Source organism: Mustelus asterias, chromosome 1 (assembly GCF_964213995.1).
Source record: "Mustelus asterias chromosome 1, sMusAst1.hap1.1, whole genome shotgun sequence".
NCBI classification, from domain to species: Eukaryota; Metazoa; Chordata; class Chondrichthyes; order Carcharhiniformes; family Triakidae; genus Mustelus; species Mustelus asterias.
The window spans coordinates 37,454,593-37,480,362 of NC_135801.1; the positions used below are offsets into that span (position 1 = coordinate 37,454,593).

Below are 25,770 nucleotides of genomic sequence, written 5' to 3' on the forward strand. Positions count from 1 at the left end.
GAACTGTAATCAAAGTTATAAAGGTAGAAAAAAGGCAGCCAATATGCACACAGGTAGGCCTCACAAAGAACAATTAAATAAAGGAGGTAAACAGTTTTAGGTTTTGTCTGAGGGATAAATGTTGAGCAAGACATCAGGATACGTCTTCCCTTCTCTTCAAAATAGCACATGAGATATTGAAACACTCTTGAGTGGTCATATGAGGCCCAGATGACATCTCTGCCATTGCAGCACAGCCTTAGTACTGCCCCAAAGTGACATCTTAAATTGTGTCTTCAAGGTTCTGGAGTGGGCCTTGAACCATGACCGTCAGATTTGGAGGCAGGAGTGTTACTATTAAATCAAGGCTCACACAAAGACGAGTGATTTGGCTATTAACTCCCATCACTAGGCACTGCATCTAGTAAATACAGTGCATTGACCCAAAAAATATCTTGCTCACATCTTCTTCAAGAATGCGAAAGGTGGGAATGAATTGCAGGACTAAAGTAACACCATTGTATAACTGGTAAAATTGCAAACTCATATAGCTTAATGGAACTCGTGGCCAATCTTTTTTACTCTTACACAAAATGAATTAAAACAGTTATAATCTACCTGTGCTCAGGAAAATACCAGAACTATGAGATAAGTTATTAAAACTGCAAATAAAATTGAAATCTTCTGAAGTGAACTGCCTTCACATATACTTTCATATTTTCACTGATCGGTAGATTGGAAGAGGGGGTTGTGTGTACAGTGCTGGGCGCCACACTATAGGAAGGGCATGAATGCAATGGAGGAAGTGCAGAAGAAGTTTAGAAGAATGGTTCCAGCGATGAAAAACTTTAGTTATGAGGATAGATTGGAGAGGTTGGGACAGTTCTTGGAGAGAAGAGGGCTAAGAGAAGATTTGATAAAAGTGTTCAAAATCATGAGGGGACTAGACAGAGTGGATAGAGAAACTATTCCTGCTCATAAAAGGATTAAGAATGAGAGGGCAAGGATTTAAGGTGATTTGCAAAAAGAAGCAAATATGATGTGAGGATTTTTTTCCCCCCACACAGTGAGTGGTTTGAGTCTGGAATGCACCGCCTGGAAACGTGGTGGAGGCAGGTTCAATCAAGTCATTCAAGAGGGTATTAGATTATTATTTGAATAGAAACAAAGTGCAGGGGTATGGGGAAAAGATAGGGGAATGACACAAAGTTTCAATGCTCATTTGGAGAGCCAGCACAGACACAATGGGCTGAATGGCCTCATCCATTGGCGCATCTGCGCCAAAACAATTCTGTGATTAAATTAAAACATTCCTTTTCTAACATCCAACAGAATTTTTATTTGTGGCAAATTCACAGATGAATTCATAACCATTTAGTTTTGCATTTACAATAAAAATGGTTGAGTTTTAACCAAATCACAGCATGTTTGTTTTCAAAGTAGTGCAATGCACGTAGCATAAAGATAATCAAGAACAAATGCTTATCAATAGGGATTTAATTCTGAACAATGAAATGTAAGACAATCCAGTTACTATTCATTTTAGTAATTATAATACAAAGACATTAAATGCATTGCACATAATCACAATAAAAATGGGAATGCTAAGCAGCACTTTGACACAACTACACTTTTTTTTCTCTCTATATATACACACACACACAAACATCACAGTAATTGTGCAATACTTTGTCAACCAATTTGGAATGGTACCATGCACCATAGTAAAACAATCTCACTTGTTCAAAACAAAGCAGTAATGCAGTTTCTAAGTTATATTTTCCAGTTCTTTTTTTGCTAATAATAATGTTGCATAAAACTGAACGGTGACCAAGCACTACTTAAATTAATGTTTGGAATACTATAAAACCTGTAAATGAAATTTACAGCAATAGCAAAAATGAAAGTGGCTGTACTCTTATAATAAACTTATTTTTGATGTTCCTCCTTATCTTTTCCTTTCTTTTCTTTTTCATCCTGTAGTGCTACGCCAAGCTTTTTAATAAGAACTGAGAGAACTTTATCTAGTGGATCCATGACACCACGCTGTACCCATTTTGGAATAGTGATTCTGGCATGATGGAATCCTAGTTTTTGAAGAATATAGTCCACACCTACTGGGTCAATCTTCCTTCCAGTCCAAGAGATTAATCTGAAAAAAGAAAATCAACCAAATGATATCATTGCCATTGTAGCTGTAAATCACATTTTTGTGAGCTATAACATTTAATTACAGGTCATGTAGCAGCTTCAATGCTAAGAGAAGTATGTAGGTGCTACGATGAACCATAAAAAAGTTTATACATCAAAAATATTGTGTGCTGGTACAAAACTTTCAGTTTTTGTGGTATGTAAGACCATAAAAGTATTAGCAGTGCTTTACTGCTTGCATAATATCATTCCAGCTTTAAGGACTCAGCCATTTTCCGTAACAAGTTTTCAGCAATGCTTACTTAATGTATTACATAAGCAAAGTTGAATACATCAATAAAAATTGTTGATGACTAGCTCGAATGATATGAAAAATTTTTACTTATTGACACTTAGACTCAAGTTACGGTTATTCCTTTACCCATTACTAGGAAAATAGATTTTATTAACCATTATTGTAGTTTTAAAGAACACAGATAATAACAAAAAACAATCATTTGTTCAAGAGAAAATTCAACATTGTTTCTAAGATGAGAGATTCTACAGTTTTATTGTATTTTGGAAGGTAACACTTATTGGAAGGTGACAATTTTCTCCTCCATAATTTTGTTCATTCCACCTTGAAAATGCTGACTCATGCTTGGGACAGCTGTTTTGTTATTTTACACACATCAGATTTTCATATAGGTGCTGACGGAGAGTAACAGCAAGCTTTTTAAGCTGGGGCGAGTTCAACAGACAGGGTTACTGGTGAAGGAATCGCAGCCAATTAACAGCTGCAATCTTGGCTGGTTTCTTTCCATAAACTCTCCTCCATTGTAGCCCAGACCAATTGTAATGCCTTTGCTGCCAGCCCAGTTGAGACATATCCAACCTGGGGTATACCAGGGATAAAACCTTCTGCTCTGCACAGCTCTTGTATTAGACTGACAGTACATATCATGTCTGATCCATCAGGAAGTCTGATGGAAGGAATTCTTAAGTTTGGTTAACATACACAGAGAAGACAATGTTATATTAAAAGATTTAAGTATTATCAGTAAAAACAGTAACTTTATGCCAAGGAGCTACAATTTGGATATAATTCATAATTTTTTGGGGAATAGGTTCTCAAGAGATAGAAATACAGTTGTAAAGTAGAGATAATTCCGGTTTTTTTTGTCTAGATGCTAACCTTAGCGTGGGTTCCAGGTGCCAAGTATTACAAACAAACTCTCTCCAGTCCACAGTTGTATAGATCACCTCTTCATTTTTATTTGTGGAGCTGTCATCATGTGCTATAACAGGACTTTTGTGGCCTGGGCGAATGGCAAGAGCGCGAGGAGGGAAAATAGCTAGGAATACACAAGAATATATGTATTAAAAAACTTTTTTATCCTGCAATTATTCAACACTTATTATGATCCCATTAGAGACCATTAATGTTTAAAGAGAAATTCAAATGCCTAGTGGTTAACAAAAACTTTGCCATGTTTTTACATTTTTAAACAAAGCAAGCACCATTAAATTAAAAAAAACCAAAGTAAGCACCACTAAATCAATACTATAGTTTGTACATTCTTAAAGTATAAATCCAGTTCTACCTTTTTACCCTTTCCCCCAATGAATAATTTAAATTGCTTATTGGAATAATTGTAGATGCCATGGCTCTACCTAAAGCTCAATGATGGATCATTCATTGTTTTAAGTGATTTCACCATCAACTCTGACCTAATCGAATAAGCAAAGCTTACCTTTTAATTGTAACTCACCTAGGCTCATTTGATTTGCATTTACCATAAGACCATTAGAAATAGGAACAGGAGTTGGTCATTTAGCCCTTTGAGCCTGCTCCGCCATTTAATAAGACCATGGCTGATCTAATACTCACAAAGTCCACTTTCCTGCCTTATCTCCATAACCCTTAATTCTCTTATTAATTAAAGACCTATCAACAGCTTCCACAGCTTCCTGGTGTAAACGATCCCAAAGATTCACCACTCTGAAAAGAAATTCTTCCTCAAATCCTTCTTAAGTGACCACCCCCCTTATTTTGCAACTATGCCCTCTGGTCTTACACTCTCCCATGAGTGGAAACATGCTCTCAACATTTACTCGGTCTAACCCCCGAAGAATCTTATATGATTCAATCACATCACCTCTTATTCTTCTGAACTCAAAGGAGTACAGACCCAACCTGTTAAATATTTCCTCATATGGCAGTCCCTCCACACCTCATAAACCTCCTCTGTACTGCCTTCAATTATAACATATTTTCATTAAAGTGAACAAAACTGTATAATATATTCTGAACTTGGCTTCACTAGTTTCTTATACAGCTGCAGCAACATCTCTTTACTTTAGGATTCTACCACCCTCAGAGGTTGTTTATCAGTTTCTCAATTGGACATTTCCATTTATCTTACATTTAAAGCTTTAATTCCTAAAACTAAAAGTTATATTCTAAATCATATGAATTATGTGACGAGATATTCACAATATATATGCATGGGCATGATGGCATCTGGGCGAATGGCAAGAATGCGAGGAGGGTAAATAACTTTATATGTACTTTAAAAATAATCTCTGCATTAGTTCATTAGGAATGTGCGTATATAGAAGGGAATGACAGTCTTTGCAAAAACTTTTAAGTGACTGATCACATTAGAATTAAGAACAGTGAAACTCCTTATGGTATACTTCAAGGAGGACAAGATGACTACTTTTAAACTTAAGGAACCATGGAATACAGCTGGAATATGACATAGGATAAGGAGTTCAGATAAAATAGAGGAACAGAGTATTCGTCAAATATGTAGTATCTGAACAGGATAGTTGGGGAGTTGGTGCTAAGAGGCATATCATTAGGTTCAGTGCGTGGGCTACATATTGAAATTTACATAAATAATGATTTGTGGTTTATGGTTTGTAAGGGCTACATTCTGTAGTAACAAGGATCAGGGAGGAAGGGCCCTAGCGTAATTAATATTATTTGATATTAAGTTTCTTCCAAAGGTTTACTTTAAATGAGTAAGATATGGCAGGAATATTCAAAGCCGCAGTGTGCTCTTTGTGTTTCATGTGGGAAGCCGGGAACAGTACCCGGGACCAGCATGCTCCTGGAAGCCTGGGTTTAGAAACACTGCGCAGCATCTGCGAGAGAGAATTATGAATAGCATGTATGGAGAGGTGATCACACTACAGGCTAAGACTCCCCAGGCAGGCAAGGAATGGGTGACTACCAGGCAGAGTAAGAGATCTAGGCAGGTAGTGCAGGAATCTCCTGTGGTCAATCCCCTGTAAAACGGATGCACTGTTTTGAATACGGTTGACGTGAATGGCCTCTCATGGGAAAGCAGCAACAGCTAAATTCATTGCATCATGGTTGGTTTTGCTGCACAGGAGAAGAATACACATTGTGGGAACGCAATAGTTATAGGGAATTCAATTATAAGGGGAATAGAAAGGCATTTCTGTGGCCACAAGTGAGACTGCAGAATGGTATATTGCCTCCCTGGTGCTCGGGTCAAGGATGTCCCGGAGTGGTTGTAGGACATTCCTTGTTTGATTCTGGCCCTTGATTTCTCTGCCTACCACTTTTCTTATTCCCATTTCTGTATTTTGTTCTTGTCCTTGATCCCTTGTCCTCGGACTTCTTCTCATCCCCCTGTTACTTTAGTTTAAACTCTCCCCAACCACTCTAGCAAATACACCCCCTAGGACATCAGTCCTTCCTGGCCCTGCCCAGGTATAACCTGTCCAGTTTGTACTGGTCCCACTTCCCCCAGTACTACTCCCAATGTCCCAGAAATCTGAAACCCTCCTCCTCACACCATCTCTTTAGCCATGTATTTATTCATTAGATATATCCTGCTATTACTACTCTGACTTGTACGTAGCACTGCTGGTATTCCTGAGATCACTACCTTTGAGGTCCCACTTTTAAACTTACTTCCTAACTCCCTATATTCTGCTTCTAGGACCTCATCCCTTTTTTTAAACCTATGTTGTTTGCACCAATGTGTACCACAACTATTAACTGTTTGCCCTCTCCCTCCAGAATGGCCACAGCTATGTATCTGATATATATATATATATATATAGGATATATCTTGATATGTAGACTGGGTATTGTCTAATGAGAAAGGAATAATTGGCTGAGCGACCATAATATGATAGAATTTTTCATCAAGATGGAGAGTGACATAGTTGATTCTGAGACAAAGGTCCTGAATCTTAATAAAGGAGACTACGATGGTATGAGGCGTCAATTGGAGATTATGGATTGGGATACGCTACTTAACGGGATGATGGTAAAAGAGCACATGGGTGAATTACAACAATTGTTCATTCCTGTCTGGTGCAAAAGTAAAATTGGAAAGGTGGCCAAACCATGCCTTGCAAGGGGAATTAAGAGATACTATTAGAGCCAAGGAAGAGGCATACATTGTGGCCAATGGCCACAATGGGTTATATCAGGGGAGCCAGGAAGTTATGGCTCAATGACACATTACAGAATCTTAAGGTGAGAAGCAGTGTGGTTAATTATAAAGTTGGAGAATACAAGAGCCATTGAGGGGGAAGATTTTTAAATTGTAAAACAGTTCCAGCAATTCTGAAAATAGGGGAGCACTAAAAAGAGCCATCATTGATGTTGGCAAGTTTTGTCCAAGAGGAGCAGTCATATGGTTAGGATCTGATTTCAGAGGCCAAGAAAGATGATTTCATGAAAGAGATCTGGAGATGAAAGAGAAGCTATAAAGAGTTATAATTAGTAGAACTTACAGAATGGCCGAGGCAGTGCAGTAGTTTGCGCCATTTTGAAAACTAAAGATCCAGGTGTTTTTTATTACCAGATATTAAATTATCAAGAAAAGTAACTCACCTTTCTCTTTTTCTTTGAGATAAGCAGATACAAGATCATGCAGGAACATAATCAGTTCAGCATCCATGGTCACACAAATATGGTCAGTGAATTCTGTCACAACGCTACACTCTACCTTTGGCTTACTGTTGGGATCTATTGGACAAGAAGAAGAAAAATCAACACAGATCTCTGGAGATGTGTATAAATTTTCTCATTTGTTAATTACTTAATTGAAATTTTCATGTTTAAGGACTATAAGTTGAATCCAGAACTCCAACAATTTTAACAAATGTATCTAAGAATCCACTTTAGCAATAATTTATAAGCTAAGTAAGTTCTAATAATATATCACAATGGATTACACAGAAATATTTGACCAGCATTAAAAATTTATTGGTTGGACATCTCCTGATCAGTAACCTGGAAAGAAAATGTTGCTAAACTGCTCACTAATAGTTTCTATTTTAACAACTTTCCACAGGGAAAGAGAAATCACAAAAAAGTATCCTTTTACAATAAAATAAGGAAATCTACACAGAAAGTACTTCCCTCCTTCCCCATACCAGTTGAAAAAATATATTCATAAATCTAACAATTCAACAGGTAAAAACATTAAAACGAAAGCAAAAGCAAAATACTGCGGATACAGGGAATCTGGAATAAAAACAAAAAATGCTGGTAATATTTAGCAGGTCAGGCAGTATCTGTAGAGAAAAACAGTTAACAGTTGGAATCTTCTGCCCCTGTAGGAGGTGAGAAAGGAAGTGGGTGGGTCTAAGAATTTGGTGAGTTAGCACTGGGACCAACATTTGATACCTTCCCGCCCAAGTTCTAGGCAGGAAGACCCGTGGTTGACCTACCCCACCTCAACGCAAGTCCCGTACTGGCCAATTAACAGTTGGCCTTCTTACCGCTTCTGTTGCAATCGTCTCAGCTCCAAGTGGGCCAGTTGACATGTGGCCTGCAGGAGTGGTACAGCGGTATTGGTTGCATGTCAGCTGGAAGATGAGGGTTTGCATGTCAGCTGGAGGATGGGGGTTTGCATGATCTGTGTATGATTGAGGGCATGGAAATGGGATGGGTGGGATCCTTGCTGCTGACCCCCATGGCCACCTCCTTTCCACAGACCCCTCCCCTATCTGCACTTACCTTTCTCCTGGGTGTCTCCATGATTCAGGGACTTGAGATGTTAAGGGGATGAAATCTCGAGCATCTCATGTTACTAGAGCTTGCAGGGTGCAGCAACAGCGCCTTCTTCTTATTAAGCTAATTTGACATTCAGCTTGCCACACTTTGGGCCTTGCTTGCCCTTCTAAAATGGCTTCTGTGGTACTTGCGCTATGGTCACTGGGAAATGAAACAATACGTGCAGAAACTAACTGCAAGATTAATGCGTACGTGACTGACTGCAGGACCACCTGCGACCAACACTCAGCTTGCGGTTAACCAGTGAATTAAAAAACCCCAAGATGGACAAAAATACCAGCTTTGGGGTCTGCTTAGCCTAAGAAAAGAGGAACTGAAACTTTAAGTAATGGACGTAGTTAACCGTTGTTTTGAAAGGAATGTGATTGGAAGCTAATTGTAGCTAAACATTGCTGGGGGACCTAATTGGCTAGTTGGCAGCAGTAGTAATCACGCCCCGAAATATGCATAATGCTGAATGGTGTAAACACCCAAATGGTATAAAAGGGGGAGCGCCCCCTGCATCTGGGCACTCTTTTGCTAGTTGACTCCCAACACCGTGTGGAAGTTACGTAGCAAAGGCTTGCCAGCCTGCATGTAAGACAAATAAATTACTTTTGAATCGGACAACAGTTGGTGTTTGCGTCTGCATCAAGAATGTAACAAGTCTCCTGAAAATGAACTTAACAGACTCTATGGAGTGTTGTTCCGGCAGCGGTGATGGCTTCCTCTTTGACGTTGCTGAGTGTAAGAGCAGCCGGTTTCTGATTTGCCAGTACTTTTTAGTGGGCAGGAAGTTGTGTTCTGGGGTCTTCAGTCTGGAGGAAGGTTCCACATTGTCCAATTAACTGCCTGATGGGCAGAAGATATGGTGGGCCTTCCTCCTCAAAGTAAGCACAGGTATCTTATCACTTTTTTAAGCAGTGAGCAAGACACTTACCAACAACCCACGATTCTGCCCAACATTTCATTTCAAGGTGACCTGATGAATCAGTTCTGATGAAAAGGTTAAATCTGTTTTTCTTGACAGATCCTGTCTGATCTGCTGCGTATTTTCAGTATTTTCTTGTTTTTTAAACAATAAAACTCCTTTTAAAATTACATGTTTATTCAAACTTTTACCTTGCAGTGAAGGTTCTTGAGGTTCCTGCATGTGTATTGATTTGAAGTCCAGCTGCATTCTTGGCAAGGCAAAGATTGTTTCTGTCTCATGGTTGTAGTTGGCAGATCCACGAAAACCACTCAGCAAATTGGAACTTTTAATGGTTGCTTTACTGTCTCGGGTGTTAGCATCAACATTTCGAAGGAGGTTTAACTCTATGAAAAAAAGAGTACAGAAGTTAATTTTACAAATGTTCACTTCGCTTGTTTCAAAATCAAGGATTTATTGAGATTTTGCTCTGGTTTTAAAGAAAAATTATGCACAAAATTGCAATCTCATGAATTTACAATGATGAAGTAAATGAAATCTACTATTCAAAAGACCTCTCGCTCAGGCCGATTATAGTTATTCTCGCTTGATGAAACCAGTTCTTCAAAGTGGCTGAAGTTTACAAAGGCCTTTAGTAAGTTTAAGAACTGTTGAAGAACATTGGTTTTATGTGGAAGGTGATCTGTTAGCTCTCTGTCAGAATGTTAAATGTTAAAATCTCCCATCAGGCTACTTTGCATTGATCTGAGAGAAATGCAACTGCCATCATCAAAACAGGTGTCACTCAACAATGTACCAAAATATACAGACATTTCATAGAATCAATATATGAGGAGTGTTTTCCTGGAATCCTTCAGTAAGAGCTAATCTACTGTTGTAAAGAACCCATTTTGATGTTTTCTGGAACCAACACCATCATTTATATTCTTATCCAACCCTTATTGCAACCCTTGGACTGCAACATTCTCCTGTAATAGCTATGTAGCTTAAGATCTTTGGTGTTATAAATTCCATCCTTTTGCCTCAGATAGATCGTTATACATTGATAGAAGAATTATGTAATAACCAACAATGTGTAAGGCCACTACATACATGAAGGATAACAGGATAATTGTGAATTGGAATACATTAGACACCACTCAAAGGTTTCCCGAAACCAAACCTTGAATGTGGCACAAAAAGTTTGCAGCTCTGCATTATATTGCAAGAATAATGACCTCTAGTTTTCACCACAACCTGAAGTTCTGTTTTACAATGTCAAAGTTGAGAGGCCATTTACAGCAATATACAGACAAATAGATCTGCTGGACCATTTCACATTCCTGCAACATGTCAGATTGTATGGTTAATTTCTTTGACTGCTTTTCCATAGTTCACAAAAGCAAAATACTGCTGATGCTGGAATTCTGAAATAAAACAGAAAATGCTGGAAAACCTCCCCCCAGATCTGCCAGCATCTGTGGAGAGAGAAATAGAGTTAACATTTCGAATTTGTATGATGATTCAGAGTTTTTCCGGCATTTTTTGTTTTTGTACTGGAGTTCATGTTGCCCATAATTACTCAGGTGTATACAGAGCATTACTGCAACCTTATGTGGATGGATGGTTAACAATTAGATTTAATAATGTTCTCACTTGTAGGAGTTAAAGTCAGAAAATTGCTGTTCCACACTGGAGGCAAATCAGCTTACAAAATGATCATGCACCAGAGTAAAGTGAAGTCAATGAGAAAATATAACTAAACTAGTGTAGCATTAAGCAGCCATAAAGCCTAAAGCAGTGTTGTAAAACATACTCTTAAAAGACATGGGGTGCAATCTTATCGGTGTGGCGAACCAGGAAGATAGCGTGAGGTGCCAAAAATCCGATTCGCACCAGGTGCAAATTGGATTGCTATCTTTCCAGCCCCTTTTTACCGGCAAGTATGGCGCGAAGCCTATTAGTACCGGGTTGCCTATATTTAAATATAGTTAGCGGGTTTGGCATGGTTGCTTCCACCCTCCTGGATGCTTCAACCATTGCCAGTGTGATGTCTGCAATAGCGGAAACCAGGTTCCATGGCAAACCTGGGGTATCAGAGGCCATTGAAGCCCCCAGGTGGTCGGGGGCATGGCCGGGCAGTGTCCATCGGTCAGTGTTAGCCTGGCATTGCCCACCTGGCACCTTGGCAGTGGCACGGTTGGGAATCATAAGTGTGCCAGGAACAGTGCCAAGTGAATGGTGCCTGTGGGGGTAGGGCCTGAGTGGGGTGGGGGGGAATGCACAATGATGGGAGGCTTGTGCATGGGAGGAACTCTGAAAGGGGAATGGTCAGCAAGGGGGAAGGGGTTGTGTATGTGGTGTGTGCGGGGTGGAGGGGGCCGTGCGGGGGTGCGTGCAGAGGTGGGCCACGGAGAACTCCCATTTCATGCTGTTATGACACTTAGAATTGTTTTTGGGAACATTCCACCCATAATCTTCTGCTACTTGAAGTCCTTATTTGAAAGTAAATCAAAGGATGCGAAGAACTAAAAATGAAAAATAAGTTATTAAGTTATTAAACTTTCTTACCTTCATTTCTCATAGCAGTAACATAGTTGAACCACTCCTGTACAGTTGCAACACCATGTGGTGGGTTTTCATGACGACGTCTAGTTATTTTGGTGATTGTTGCCATTGGACTTTCTAAAGCTCCACCAGGCTTTGTAACCATTGTATTGTGTCCCAAGTGAAAGTCCAGTGTTTGTACGATATATGTTGAATGATCACTGGCACCTTCAGGCAGATCAAAATAACAAGTGTGGCTGAATACAATTAAGTAACAAGCTTATAATTTTTAAGAATTGGCAAATATCCGAGTTAACAATTTACTTTCCTTCAAAATGAAAATGTCAATGCATTTATACTAGCTAGAATATAGCTATTCAGTTTTACTTTAATCATTACAATTTTCAATTGATTTTGTTTAATAGATAAAACAATTAGTAAAATTAATAAATTAGGTATTGTTTCAACTATTTATATTTCTAGTAAAGGGTAAACTCAAACAACTTAACCAAGTGACTTCTGGTCAAGAAGGAACCTTACTGTGTTAATTCATTTTAACTATAGGTGGATCTCTGGAATTTTTAATCAATTCTTACACAATGGATTGGAGATATGCTTGTTTGAAACAGGATTGTATGAAGTACAAACTGGAATATTCACTCATGGTCTGTGAGCAATTTGGGTTAATCTGATGGCAGGAACTGATCTGCTGGTGGGCAATTCTCAGTACATCATAACTATCTGAGAGGACAGTGATGTGATCTAATTGATCATAAGAGATTCTATGACACTACATCAAACAAATGTAAAACTTATAGTAAGATAGATATAAAAAGAGAATGATATAAAATGTATAAAGATATAAAAAGAACAGAAATGTTTAGTTAACCTCATTTAAAAATTAAAACAGAAGGAGATTCTAAAGAAATATTGTTTAAATTCTAAGTAAAATTGGGACCAAGACCAAGATGTTTTAACTACTTATCCAGCATTATAATAATCAAGAAGGATATTTTGACAGCCTTATTATGACACATTATTGTTTCTAAAAATAAAATCAGTCTAGCTTTTACTATTTTATCCAACATTCAAAATCTCTATTATATTCCTGATAATAAAACTACACATCTTGATACACGATTAATTCATCACATTGAACTATTAAACAAATGCTTCGTTTCAACAGATGAGTGTTCAGCAAGTACTGGATATAAAATGTACGGTAAAACTCATAAAAGTAACTTAATGGGCAGTAAAATATTCACAAAATTCATTTCCATACATTGAGAAAAAACACAGGAAAATAAATTGGAGACAATATTCCTGACATTAGAATAATTGTACTCTCATCTTGCAAATGTAGCAACACAGTACAATAAACTTATATCGTTATAACACATGTTCAATAAAGGTGCACTAAACAATAATCATCCAAACACATAGGACTAGTCGCATCACTGCTCCGTGAGCAACATTAGCCAGCCAAGCGCAAAGATCAGACCATTTTCAAAATGAGTTACATCCTGAACATTTTCCCCCACTACCCCCATATCCCTTGGCATCTTTAAAATCCAAATACCTGCTGATCTCTGACTTGAACATACTCAATTAATAACCCTACACAGACCTTGGAGGTAGAGAATTCCAAAGATTCACTACTCTCCGAATATAGGGATCCTTCCTCATCTCAGTCCTAAATGTCCTAACTGTTAATGAGTGGGATTCTCCGATCCCATCCATGGCCGCCTTAATGCCAGTGAGAATAAAGAACTTGACGCTCAGCCAAAGCTCCAGTTGCTGCAGCGGCAGCGGAGAACCCAGCCATGGTCAGAGGTTTTTGGTGCACATCTCCAGCCCCCTAGCCAGGGGGAACATCCTGTATCTACCTTGTTGAGCCTTGTAAGAAATTTGTATGCTTGATTGAAATCACTTCTCATTTTTCAGAACTCGACAGAATACAGGCTGAGTTTCCTCACTCTCTCCTCATATGACAATCCCGTCATCTCAGGAATCAGTCTGCTACACTCCCTCAATGGCAAGTACATCTTTCCTTAGGTGGGGGGAACAAAATTGTACATAATACTCCAGGTGCGGTCTCACCAAAGTAGATACAATTGCAGCAATACCTCGACTCCTGTACATCAATACTCTTGCAATAAAGGCCAACATGCCATTTGCCTTCCTAATGGCTTCCTGCACCTGCATGTTAGTTTTCAGTGACTCAAGAACACCACCACCCAGGTCCCTTTGGAATCAACACTTCCTTATATCTCCCCCTTTAAGAAATACTCTGCATTTCTGTTTTTATTACCAAAGTGGATAACTTCACATTTTTCCACATTATAATCCACCTGCCATGTTCTTGTCCACTCAGTGGGTGGAAATCTTCCGAAATTTACTCTAAAGTGCTGGTTCTGCCAGGAAAAACGGCATGCAGCTCCCTAGATATTTGGTAAAAAAATTCTTCTGGCCTCTCTGACACCATCACACTGGCAGGCCTCGCTGGCTCCATTAAATGAGGATACCATTTTTAAAAGACACGCTGATTTGTGAGCTACAAATAAATCTCACCCCCACCACCACCCTGCACGCACAAGGGTAACCCTCTCCCCACCTCCAGCACGGATACAAGAACCTCCCCCACAAGAACTGGGGCAACTCCCCACCCACACATAATGGGGTAACCCCCCCATCCACCAATGGAGCTACTCAAGGGCCCACTCCGACACTGCCAGGTTGGCAATGGGCACTGCTCGGACATTCTACTTGTGGGGGCTATACTTAGCTTTGCAACCCCAGTGGGTTCTCCTCCACTGCTTCATATTTTTAAATATTTTTAAATGTCGTAAATCTCCCCAACATATGAATATTCAGAAAGGGGTAACATTTGATGGGGAAGCCCTGTAATAACACTTCATTTCAATAAATTGTATTAAATGTATGTTCCGGAAGCCTCGTTATGTCACTGCTGAAGGGAGTGGAAAATTGGAAGAAGAGATCTTGCTGGTGATGAGCAGGATTTTGTGCCTATGTCACTGTCTGCATGCACGGTGAACACGGGCATAGAGCCATTCCCAGTCTGTCTAAATCCCCTTGAAGTCTCTTTGCATCCTCCTAACAACTCATATTCTCCCCCTAGTTTTGTGTGATCACCAAATTTGGAAGTATCACATTTAGTCTCCACATCCAAATCATTGATATAGATTGTGAATTGCCGGGGCCCCAAGAATGACCCATTTATTCCTACTTCACAGGTTTCCCCATACCTATTATGCAAGTTATATCTTCAAAAAACTGCCACCAGGTTTGTCAAACATGATTTCCCATTCATAAATCCATGTTGACTTTGCCTAATCCTACCATTATTTTCTAAGTGTCCACTGTTACCACACCCATTATAATAGATTCTAGAATATTCCCTACTAATGTCAGGCTAACAGGTCTGTGCTTCTGTTTTCTCCCTCCCTCCTTTCTTAAATAGTGGGGTAACATTTGCCACCTTCTAATTTGCAGGAACTATTTCAGTCTATAGAAGATGACCACCAACACATATCGACAGACACCTCTTTCAACACTCTGGGATGTAGATCATCAGGTCCAGGGGAATGGTCAACTTTCAATCTCCTTAATTTCTCCACTACTACGTTTTTACTAATTCTAATCTTTTTTAGTTCCTCATGCTCACCAGTCCCTTGGTTTTCTAGTATTTTTGAGATGATTTCTGTATCTTCCTCCGTGAAGATAAGTACAAAGATTGGAACTCTCTGGTCCTGCCGATGGAGCACTCCTTGCTGCGGGTTTCCTGGTTGCATGGGGTGTCTTCAATGGAGATTCCCATTGACAGCGGCGGGACCAGAAAATCCCACCACCAACGAATGGCGTGCCGTCTCCCTCCACCAAGAAAAACGCTGAGGGGAGGCCAGAAAATCTCGGCCAGAGTATTTATTTAGTTTCTCTGCCATTTCCTTACTTCCATTATAAATTCTCCTGCCTCTGCCTGTAATGGATCCACATTTATCTTTGCTAGTCTTTTCCTTTTTACATACCTATAGATACGTTTACAATTGTTTTTTACATTTTTGTCTGTTTACTGTCATATTCTATTTTCTCCTTTTCTTTAAAATATCTGTTTCTTGGTCTTCCTTTACTAAATTCTAAAATGCTCCCACTTCTCACGCTTACTACTTTTTTGGCTATTTTATAAACTTCCTTTGATATAATGCAATCTTTAACTTCTCTTGTTAGCCACGGTGGGTCACTTTGCTGGGTTTTTGTGCATTAAAGAAATTTTTTTTTGTTCTAAACTATGTATTACTTCTTTATATGTTAACCATTGCCTGTCTACCATACGTTTCAATGTTGTTTCCCAAACCACAATAGCCGATTTGTCCCTCATACCTTAATGGTTTCCTTTGTTTAGACCTAAGACCCTAGTTTCAGATTGAATTACATCACTTTCAAACATGTAAAATTCTAATATATTGTAGCCCCTCTTTCCTAAATATTCCTATATAATATTATTAATTAGCTCTTTTTCATTACAAAATACTAGATCTAAAATAGCCCGTTCCCTAATTGGTTCCACAATGCACTGCTCGGAAAGAACATCTCACATAATTTCTAAGAATTTGTCCACCACAACATTAGTAATTAGGTAACCCAGTTTATATGTAGATTGAAATCCTTGCGATTACTACCCTTGTTACACACATCTCTAATTTCCTGACTTACAGGGTGATTTACATTACCACTGTTTTGTGGCCTATGAACAATTCCCATCAATGTTTTCTGCTCCTTTCTGTTTCTTAGCCCCACCCATCTGATTCCACGTCTTGATCTTTAGAACTAAGGTCCTCTCTCATTACAGTACTAATGCCTTATGTAATCAACAGAGCTATCCCACCACACCACCTTTTCCCAGCTTCCTGTACTTCCTGAATGTCACATACCTTTTGACATTCAGGTCCCAGTTTTGGTTTTCTTGTAGCCACTGTCTGTATCTCTGTAACAGCTAATAAATAATACATATGAATTTCTATTTGAGCTGATAATTCACCTGTCTTATTGCAAATGTTGCAAGCAAATACAGAGCCTTTAATTCAATTCAGTTTTTGTAAACTCTGTGCCTTCAAAGAGAGCCGATCACAGTCCCTTTCTGTCACACCCTGATTATCATTACCTTTATTGCTACCTTGATTTATTGCCTTTCCATTTCCCTTTTATTTATTCAGTCTTCCCCTACAAGATTCCTTCCCCCCAACTGTTTAAGTTAAAGCCCTCTCTACTTCCCTAGTTTTATGACTTGCTAGATCACAGGAGCCAGCATAATTCAAGTGAAGTCCATCCCAATGGTACAGCTCTCACCTTCCCCAGTACTGATGCCGGTGCTCCATGAACTGGAACTGATTTATTCCACACCAATCTGAGACAAATATTTATCTTTCTAATCTTATTTATCCTATGCAATTCACAATTGGCTCAGATACTAATCCCGAGATTATTACCTTTCAGGCTTGGCTTTTTAATTTAGTGCCTAGCATCTCATACTCCTGATGCAGAATCTCTTTCCTAGCTTACCTGTGTCATTGGTACCTACATGGATCATGACAACTGGATTCACCATCTCCCACTGCAGGTTCCTCTCCAGCCCTGAGCATTTATCCCTAACCCTGGCAGACAACACAGTCCTCTGCATTTTCGCTCTTGGCTGCAGAAAATAGTGGGTGAGATTTTACCACCTAGCCATGCCTGCCAATCAGCGCGGCAAGCTAGGAAGCTAAAAATCCAATTTGCGTCCGGCGCGAAATGGTTTGCAATCTTCCTGGTCCTTTTCGAATGGCACAAACCGCTTTTTGCATAGCCCATTCAAATCTCAGCACTTGGAATCTTCCAGTCTTTGGGCGAGGCGCCATAATGGCAAGAATCACTAGTGGTCTCTGCTAGCGCAGACCTGGCACAATGGTCACGCTGGGGGGCTTGGGTGCTATTGAAGCCCTCACGGGTGTTTGAGGGCAAGGCACGGCAGTGTTCATCAGGTAGATCCCACTGGACACTCTGGCGGTGCTCATCTGGCATTTCAGCAGTGGCCACCAGGTACCCAGTGGACACTGCCAGTTTGTCAGGAGCAGTGCCAAGGGATGGGACGAGTGGGGTTCTGCAGGGTAGATTGTGGAGTGGCTCAGCATAGGAGGGCGGCATGTCAGAGGTCATGATGGGGGGCTGTGTCAGGGGTTCGACAGAGGTACCCACTGGGAGGGCCCTGATGCCCCAATGCAGGCGACCCGGGGGGGGGGGGGGGGGGGGGTGGGGAGGAGAGGAAACATGCCGCCGACATGAGAGGTAGGGTGCAGGTCCTGATGTCTGTGGGGGATGGGAGGGGGTGCCCTTGCTAAACAAGCCTGAGCTTTCTGAAGCTGGCTCACCAGCCCCGACCCCTCAGTACCAGCGCACAGTTCACTACTGAGTGTCGAAAGATTGCGATACGGAGCACATGAAAGACCAACGAGGTTCATCCCACTTTTCTCACAGTTATGACATGTAAAAATATTTTGGGAAAATTCCGCCCAGTGTCTATCCCCTAACTCTACTGTCCCCTATTACCACTCCATTCCTTTCAATTCCCCCAAATTGAATGTTTTTTTTTTACTTTGGTACCAGGGTCAGTCTGCTCATCCACACTACAACCCTTGTTCTTGCCTGCAAGAACCTCAAACTTGTTTAATTGCAAGGGCTAAGGTTCCTTCACTCCCATCTTCTTACCTGCTCCTGTCCCTGACCACTGATCAAATCATATACTAACCTAATGGGTGTGACTGCCTTCTGGAACAAAGTGTCCAGATAACTTCCCCCCCTCCTTGATGCGTAACAATGTAAGAAGTCTAACAACACCAGGTTAAAGTCCAACAGGTTTATTTGGTAGCAAAAGCCACTAGCTTTTGGAACAGCCTGTTCCGAAAGCTAGTGGCTTTTGCTACCAAATAAACCTGTTGGACTTTAACCTGGTGTTGTTAGACTTCTTACTGTGTTTACCCCAGTCCAACGCCAGCACCTCCACAGCATGACTACCATCGACACCACAAACTGCCGGCTCCAAGTGGAGAGGATCTGCAAGAAGATCACGCATATCGAGAAGGAACAGCCTGTTCCAAAAGCTAGTGGGTTTTGCTACCAAATAAACCTGTTGGACTTTAACCTGGTGTTGTTAGACTTCTTACTGTGTTTACCTCAGTCCAACGCTGGCATCTCCACATCATGGCATCACAATGTTTGCAGCTTGGCTTTCAGCCCATTAATTCTGAGCAGAAGCTCCTCAAGCTGCAGACAAGGGTGAGCTGCGGGCGAGGTGCCTGAAGATTGGAGAGTGGCAAATGTTGTGCCTTTGTTTAAAAAGGGCTGCAGGGAAAAGCCTGGGAACTACAGACCAGTGAGCCTCACATCTGTGGTGGGTAAATTGTTGGAAGGTATTTTGAGAGACAGGATCTACAGGCATTTAGAGATGCAAGGACTGATTAGGGATAGTCAGCATGGTTTTTGAGAGTGGAAAATCATGTCTCACAAATTTGAGTTTTTTGAAGGGGTAACCAAAAAGGTAGATGAGGGAAGTGCAGTTGATGTTGTCTACATGGACTTTAGCAAGGCCTTTGACAAGATACCACATGGTAGGTTGTTGCATAAAGTTAAATCTCACGGGATCCAGGGTGAGGTATCTAAATGGATACAAAATTGGCTTCTTGACAGAAGCCAGAGGGTGGTTGTAGAGAGTTGTTTTTCAAACTGGAGGCCTGTAACCAGCGGGTGCGCCTCAGGGATCAGTGCTGGGCCCACTGTTATTTGTCATTTATATTAATGATTTGGATGAGAATATAGGAGGCATGGTTAGTAAGTTTGCAGATGACACCAAGATTGGTGGCATAGTGGACAGTGAAGACAGTTATCTCCAATTGCAACAGGATCTTGATCAATTGGGCCAGTGGGCTGACGAATGACAGATGGAGTTTAATTTAGACAAATGCGAGGTGATGCATTTTGGTAGATTGAACCAGAGCAGGACTTAGTTAATGGTAGGGCGTTGGCGAGAGTTACAGAACAAAGAGATCTAGGGGTACATGTTCATAGCTCCTTGAAAGTGGAGTCACAGGTGGACAGAGTGGTGAAGAAGGCATTTGGCATGCTTGGTTTCATCGGTCAGAACATTGAATACAGGAGTTGGGACGTCTTGTTGAAGTTGTACAAGACATTGGTAAGACCACATTTGGAATACTGTGCGCAATTCTGGTCACCCTATTATAGAAAGGATATTATTAAACTAGAAAGAGTGCAGAAAGGACTTACTAGGATGCTACCAGGACTTGATGGAGTGAGTTATAAGGAGAGGCTGAATAGACAGGGACTTTTTTCTCTGGAGCGTAGGAGGCTGAGGGGTGACCTTATAAAGGTTTATAAAATAATGAGGGGCATAGACAAGGTAGATAGTCAATATCTTTTCTCAAAGGTAGGGGAGTCTAAAACTAGAGAGTATAGGTTTAAGGAGAGAGGGGAGTGATTCAAAAGTGTCCAGAGGGGCAATTTTTTTCCACACAGAGGGTGGTGAGTGTCTGGAACAAGCTGCCAGAGGTAGTAGTAGAGGCGGGTACAATTTTATCTTTTAAAAAGCATTTAGATAGTTACATGGGTACGATGGGTATAGAGGGACATGGGCCAAATGCGGGTAATTGGGATTAGTTTAGGGGTTTTTTAAAAAAAAGGGTGGCATGGACAAGTTGGGCTGACTCTATAACATATGTGTTAGTGATGAATCGCGTGTCCAGCCACCTTTGTTGTGTTAATAAAATTTATTTTTCTTAATTAATTTATAGTTTTCCTTTTTTACCAAACTCCCTCACTCACCAAATCCCAGCTTCATACTCTCTGCACTCAAGCACCACTCTGTGCAGACAACAACTAAATCTATTTTGCTTTAACATGAAAATGCCAATATAATTGCAGGTTTAAATGCGCACATAGGATTGGAATATTACTTCCTTACTGTAAAATGAGCCCATTCCCAACCCAAAGCTGTTTCTCACTTACCATCTTCCCAAATTTTCTGAGCCTCAGTCCAGAAAGCAATGTTGGGCTCCTCAAGGTGGAATAACGCCCAAGACTTCGAACGGAAGTTTGGTCCATGAAAACATGCCAGTGTCATATGATTTCCATGCAAGCTCATAGATCCACCCAGTTGTACTGCATCTTCAGGCAAAGGCATTTGAAAAAGGGAGATCTGGCATCCAGCAATCACTTTGAGCACTTCTGGCCAATGGCGATGATGTGCTGCATCAAGCACTGCCAACAAGAAACAAAACATTTAGCACAGATGCAACCTAAAAATGTCTCAATTTTTCTAAGTTTATAAATTTCCTTCAAGAAAATTAGGTTGGTAATTCTCACAATGTTCACTGGAACTTCTCTCCACATTTATTACTGGTGTTTTTGGAGGCAGGTACTGGACAGGTCCCCATGTAGATAGGGCTCGTTTGCTGGTATCAAATTGCTGAGTGAAAAATTCCTGCAGTTTCATTCCAATTTTAATTAGGTCTGGTGTGGTTGACCGCGAGATCATCACCTGGAAGATGTCCCATTGTAGATCTCCATGAACAAAAACTTCACTGGAGGGGATGAGAACAAATAATTTAAATGAATAATGTAGTAAAAAATACTTCCTCGTTGCCAAATGAACCCATTCCCAACCCAAAGCAGTTTCTCAATTACCATATTTCCAGACTTTCTGAGCCTAAGTCCAGAAAGCAATGTTGAGCTCCTCAAAGTGGAATAAGGTCTAAAATTTTGAAAACAAGTTCAGTCCATGAAAACATGCCAGAGCGCATTTAGGAATTTACAAGAAACTCAGGGGTACAAATTCAACTGCTCCAAACATTCCCAGAGAATTGTACATTCTTATTCATTTAGTCAACAGTTAAATATTCATAGCCCAAAATCTGAGAGTATATGGCATATTCAAAGACATTAGTAAGTATTTTACTGCAGGAACTTCCTATTTGTGAAATAGAACAATAGCATAGCTCAAATCATTTGCAATTGTAAGGAAAATTATAGTTGGATAAAAGATTCTCATGCATAATCACAGCACATATAATTATGTCCATAATTATGAAGTTCATGTACCTTTTTTCAGTCATGCTCAAGTCTACTGTATTATGAAGATTGACCTTCCATTCATCTTGTAGTTGTAAATCTGCATTGCTGAAAATTCCCATCAGGATACTAGATCCCATATAATCAACTCGTGCATCAGTGGAACCCAACGTGATCTGGATTTTATGACTGGGTTGTTGGTTTGGGTGTTCTGAGATGTGAGCTTCAAACAGTAATTGAAGTTATTTTCCATCAGTTTTAAAGTATCAGTACCATTAAAATTGAAAATTCATTTTGACATGTAGAAAGTCATAAATGCATTAGAAATTTTTTTTTAAATGTTGCTGCCTCCTTACATTTCCTTTCTCAATGTTATAGAGTAAAGCAAATCAGCAAATTATTGCTAGGTCAAATTAAAACTGAACAAAATATAATTGATTTATAATGACTGTGGTATTTCCCTGCAAATAGTTTTGAAAATCACTGAAAACCTTCTCCCATAATTTTCCCTCTATTTTTTGCTTTATGACCTTCAACTTTCTATATTGTGCATGTGCACAGTTATTACGAGTGATACCAAATAAGCTTAAGTTTTTGTGACCTTATCGGGTGTGGGGGGGGGGGGGGGGGGCGGGGGCGGTGGTGCATAGATTGGAGGTGGTGGTATAGTGGTAATGCCACATGGATTAAGAAGCCAGAGGCTGAGGCATGGTTCAAATCATGGGACATAGGTTCGCATCTCATGGCAGCTGGTGGAATTTAAATTCAAATGATAATTCTGCAATTGGAAACTAGTCTCAGTAATGGTGAGCATAAAACTATCATGGATTGTCATTTTAAAAAAAACATCTGATTCACTAATTCCTTCCTTTAAGGAAGAAAATGTGCCATCCTTACCTGGTTTGGCCTACATGTGACTCCAGGCCCACAGCAATGTGGTTGACTAAAAACTGCCCTCTGAAATTGCCCAGCAAACTACTAAGTTCAAAGGTAATTAAGGATGGGCAATAAATGCTGGCCTTGCCTGCGAAGCCCATATCCCATAAAAGAATAAATTAAAAATTATGACTAAAATTTAAATTTTAACTATATATAAAAATGTAAATAGGTTTATGGCTGATCTTCAGTCCATATTTAGTAACACTGATGTGTAAACGAAAGCAGGCAGAGGGGTGTTAAGAACTCAACACAATCATGTTACTATGTTCTACTTGTGTGTGAATGCCAATGCCAATAATTTAAGTAGGCCCAGCTGCCATGTTTCACACAGTGATGGGGTGCATTAAACATTAAAGCCAGCCTATTGTGTCTGTCATGGCACTCTGTAATATCACTGCAGCAGATATTAAACAGGAAAATTAAGACCAAGTGGCAATTATCAATGACACATCTTTAATCAACACAATAATTCCACATTAACAGTTCGAGTCCAAGCTCTTTGAATGAGCTCTTTGAATGAGCTCTTTGCAAGGCGTTCGATAAGGTCCCCCATGCAAGACTTCTTGAGAAAGTGAGAGGGCATGGGATCCAAGGGGCTGTTGCCCTGTGGATCCAGAACTGGCTTGCCTGCAGAAGGCAGAGAGTGGCTGTGGAGGGGTCTTTCTCTGCATGGAGGTCAGTGACCAGTGGAGTGCCCCAGGGATCTGTTCTGGGACCCTTGCTGTTTGTCATTTTCATAAATGACCTGGATGAGGAAGTGGAGGGATGGGTTGGTAAGTTTGCTGACGACACCAAGGTAGGTGGTGTTGTGGATAGTTTGGAGGGATGTCAGAAGTTGCAGCGAGACATAGATAGAATGCAAGACTGGGCGGAGAAGTGGCAGATGGACTTCAACCCGGATAAGTGTGTGGTGATCCATTTTGGCAGATCCAATGGGATGAAGCAGCAGTATAATATGAAGGGTACCATTCTTAGCAGTGTAGAGGATCAGAAGGACCTTGGGGTCCGGGTCCATAGGACTCTTAAATCGGCCTCGCAGGTGGAGGATGCGGTCAAGAAGGCGTACGGCGTACTGGCCTTCATTAATCGAGGGATTGAGTTTAGGAGTCGGGAGATAATGCTGCAGCTTTATAGGACCCTGGTTAGACCCCACTTGGAGTACTGCGCGCAGTTCTGGTCACCTCATTACAGGAAAGATGTTGAAGCCATTGAAAGGGTGCAGAGGAGATTTACAAGGATGTTGCCTGGATTGGGGGGCATGCCTTATGAGGATAGGTTGAGGGAGCTTGGTCTCTTCTCCCTGGAGAGACGAAGGATGAGAGGTGACCTGATAGAGGTTTACAAGATGTTGAGAGGTCTGGATAGGGTAGACTCTCAGAGGCTATTTCCAAGGGCTGAAACGGTTGCTACGAGAGGACACAGGTTTAAGGTGCTGGGGGGTAGGTACAGAGGAGATGTCAGGGGTAAGTTTTTCACTCAGAGGGTGGTGGGTGAGTGGAATCGGCTGACGTCGGTGGTGGTGGAGGCAAACTCGTTGGGGTCTTTTAAGAGACTTCTGGATGAGTACATGGGATTTAATGGGATTGAGGGCTATAGATAGGCCTAGAGGTGGGGATGTGATCGGCGCAACTTGTGGGCCGAAGGGCCTGTTTGTGCTGTGGCTTTCTATGTTCTATGTTCTATGATCAGCAGTAAACGGGTTACCAGAGAAATAAAATATTATTATTTGGAGATTGGAGGGGTGGGGAGTTTATGGTTGGTGGATGAGAAGAGTTAATTAAATGGACCAAAATTTGCTGTCAAAATAACAGTGGGATGAAGGGCACTTGCTGATATTTTGCGTACATTGTGCAGATAATTCGGACAAGGGAAAATGTGCAGTTAAATGCATATAACCAAAAGCTGCTGTTTGAGTTATATCACTCTACTATAAGCATTGTGATGATGGCATTTTGCCATCTTTCTCACCAATGATAGCCATTGGATGTCATGAAATTTCGGTATTTGTGCCAATAGATATGAATTAAACCTTCCAGGTATTTCGGTCTAGTCATATCTAACACATTCTTTTAATGACATGATAATTAGCCTCTGTTCCAATGAAAAGTAACAATCACAATTGTAGCGTAACATTTATTCAGGCTGAGATTTTCAAGGAGATTTAAATGCTGTTAATTATAAATTTAGCCTTTTTTCTTACTTTTCCTTTGTTTCTATTTTTGCTTTCAATCCAAGTGTTCTTTCAACTCTTTTGTGTAATTTTTCTGTGCCTAATTTGACACTGAATTCACAGTCTTTTGTACATTTATTTCTCAATCTTTAAATCTCACTGGTGAAGGAGATAGCCTTGTTGGTTGCCCTGTTTACTCAGGTACAAGATGCCCTGCTTCCCTTGCATGGCACTGTCAACTCAGACTTTCAAGATGAGCAAAAATACCATGGCCTGAAGGATGCAGGAGCATGTCTAACAACAGTAGATGTCATTTGATGCCCTGCCACAGCAAAGATTGGCCCACTAATACAAGAAAGAGTAAAAACATTCATGGATTATTGCAAGTTATTTATGTTGTGAAACTTACAAACCATCTCCAAAGTGTTTACATCTATAGTGCCACCAACGACTCCTCCCTTGGAATCTAGTTGAGATCTTCCTAGACCAACGGACATTGATATTTCTCGGTCTCTGTTGCTACCCACTGATAGTCGCCCCTGGCTTTTTAATCCACTAGTTGTCCATCTAAAACAGAATAAATAAATATTAACAGTAAATGTTAGGAAATATATGTGCTGCACTTAGAAAGAAGTATTTATTTATGCAATTCTCCTGCATTGAAACAGTTCAAGATAAGTGTAATACCAAATTGAAGCATTGCATTAAAAAATAGGTACAATAAGCAATGTTGAAATGTAGAGCACTAACTGAAAACTACTGAAAGTAAATCCACCAAGAGATTTGATTCCAAGTCATAATGCAATTTTATCCCATTTATTTTGTTGAAAAATAATTGTACAGTATATAAATCTTCTCTCCAATATAGCTACAATACATGAGGCAATAATAAACAAGTAGGATGCTAGGCTA

General features: G+C 40.3%; 1 protein-coding gene across 9 annotated transcripts in view; it reads right to left on the reverse strand.

The window, feature by feature from the left end:
- Positions 1–1,299: 1,299 nt before the first annotated feature.
- kiaa1109 (KIAA1109 ortholog) overlaps positions 1,300–25,770 on the reverse strand; it is a 449,716-nt gene continuing 425,245 nt past the window's right edge. For 7 of the 9 annotated variants that reach the window (XM_078211413.1, XM_078211375.1, XM_078211383.1 and 4 more), the window contains 9 exons: positions 25,268–25,425; positions 21,780–21,972; positions 21,045–21,262; positions 20,688–20,939; positions 11,643–11,846; positions 9,284–9,478; positions 6,995–7,129; positions 3,305–3,464; positions 1,300–2,131 (listed from right to left, as the gene is read on the reverse strand). In XM_078211413.1, the coding sequence (XP_078067539.1) occupies positions 1,909–2,131; positions 3,305–3,464; positions 6,995–7,129; positions 9,284–9,478; positions 11,643–11,846; positions 20,688–20,939; positions 21,045–21,262; positions 21,780–21,972; positions 25,268–25,425 (1,738 nt within the window). In that variant the 3' untranslated portion in view covers positions 1,300–1,908. Of the gene's footprint in view, positions 2,132–3,304; positions 3,465–6,994; positions 7,130–9,283; positions 9,479–11,642; positions 11,847–20,687; positions 20,940–21,044; positions 21,263–21,365; positions 21,433–21,779; positions 21,973–25,267; positions 25,426–25,770 lie in introns of all 9 variants that reach the window. The other 2 variants (XR_013497649.1, XR_013497648.1) reach the window with 1 other exon arrangement.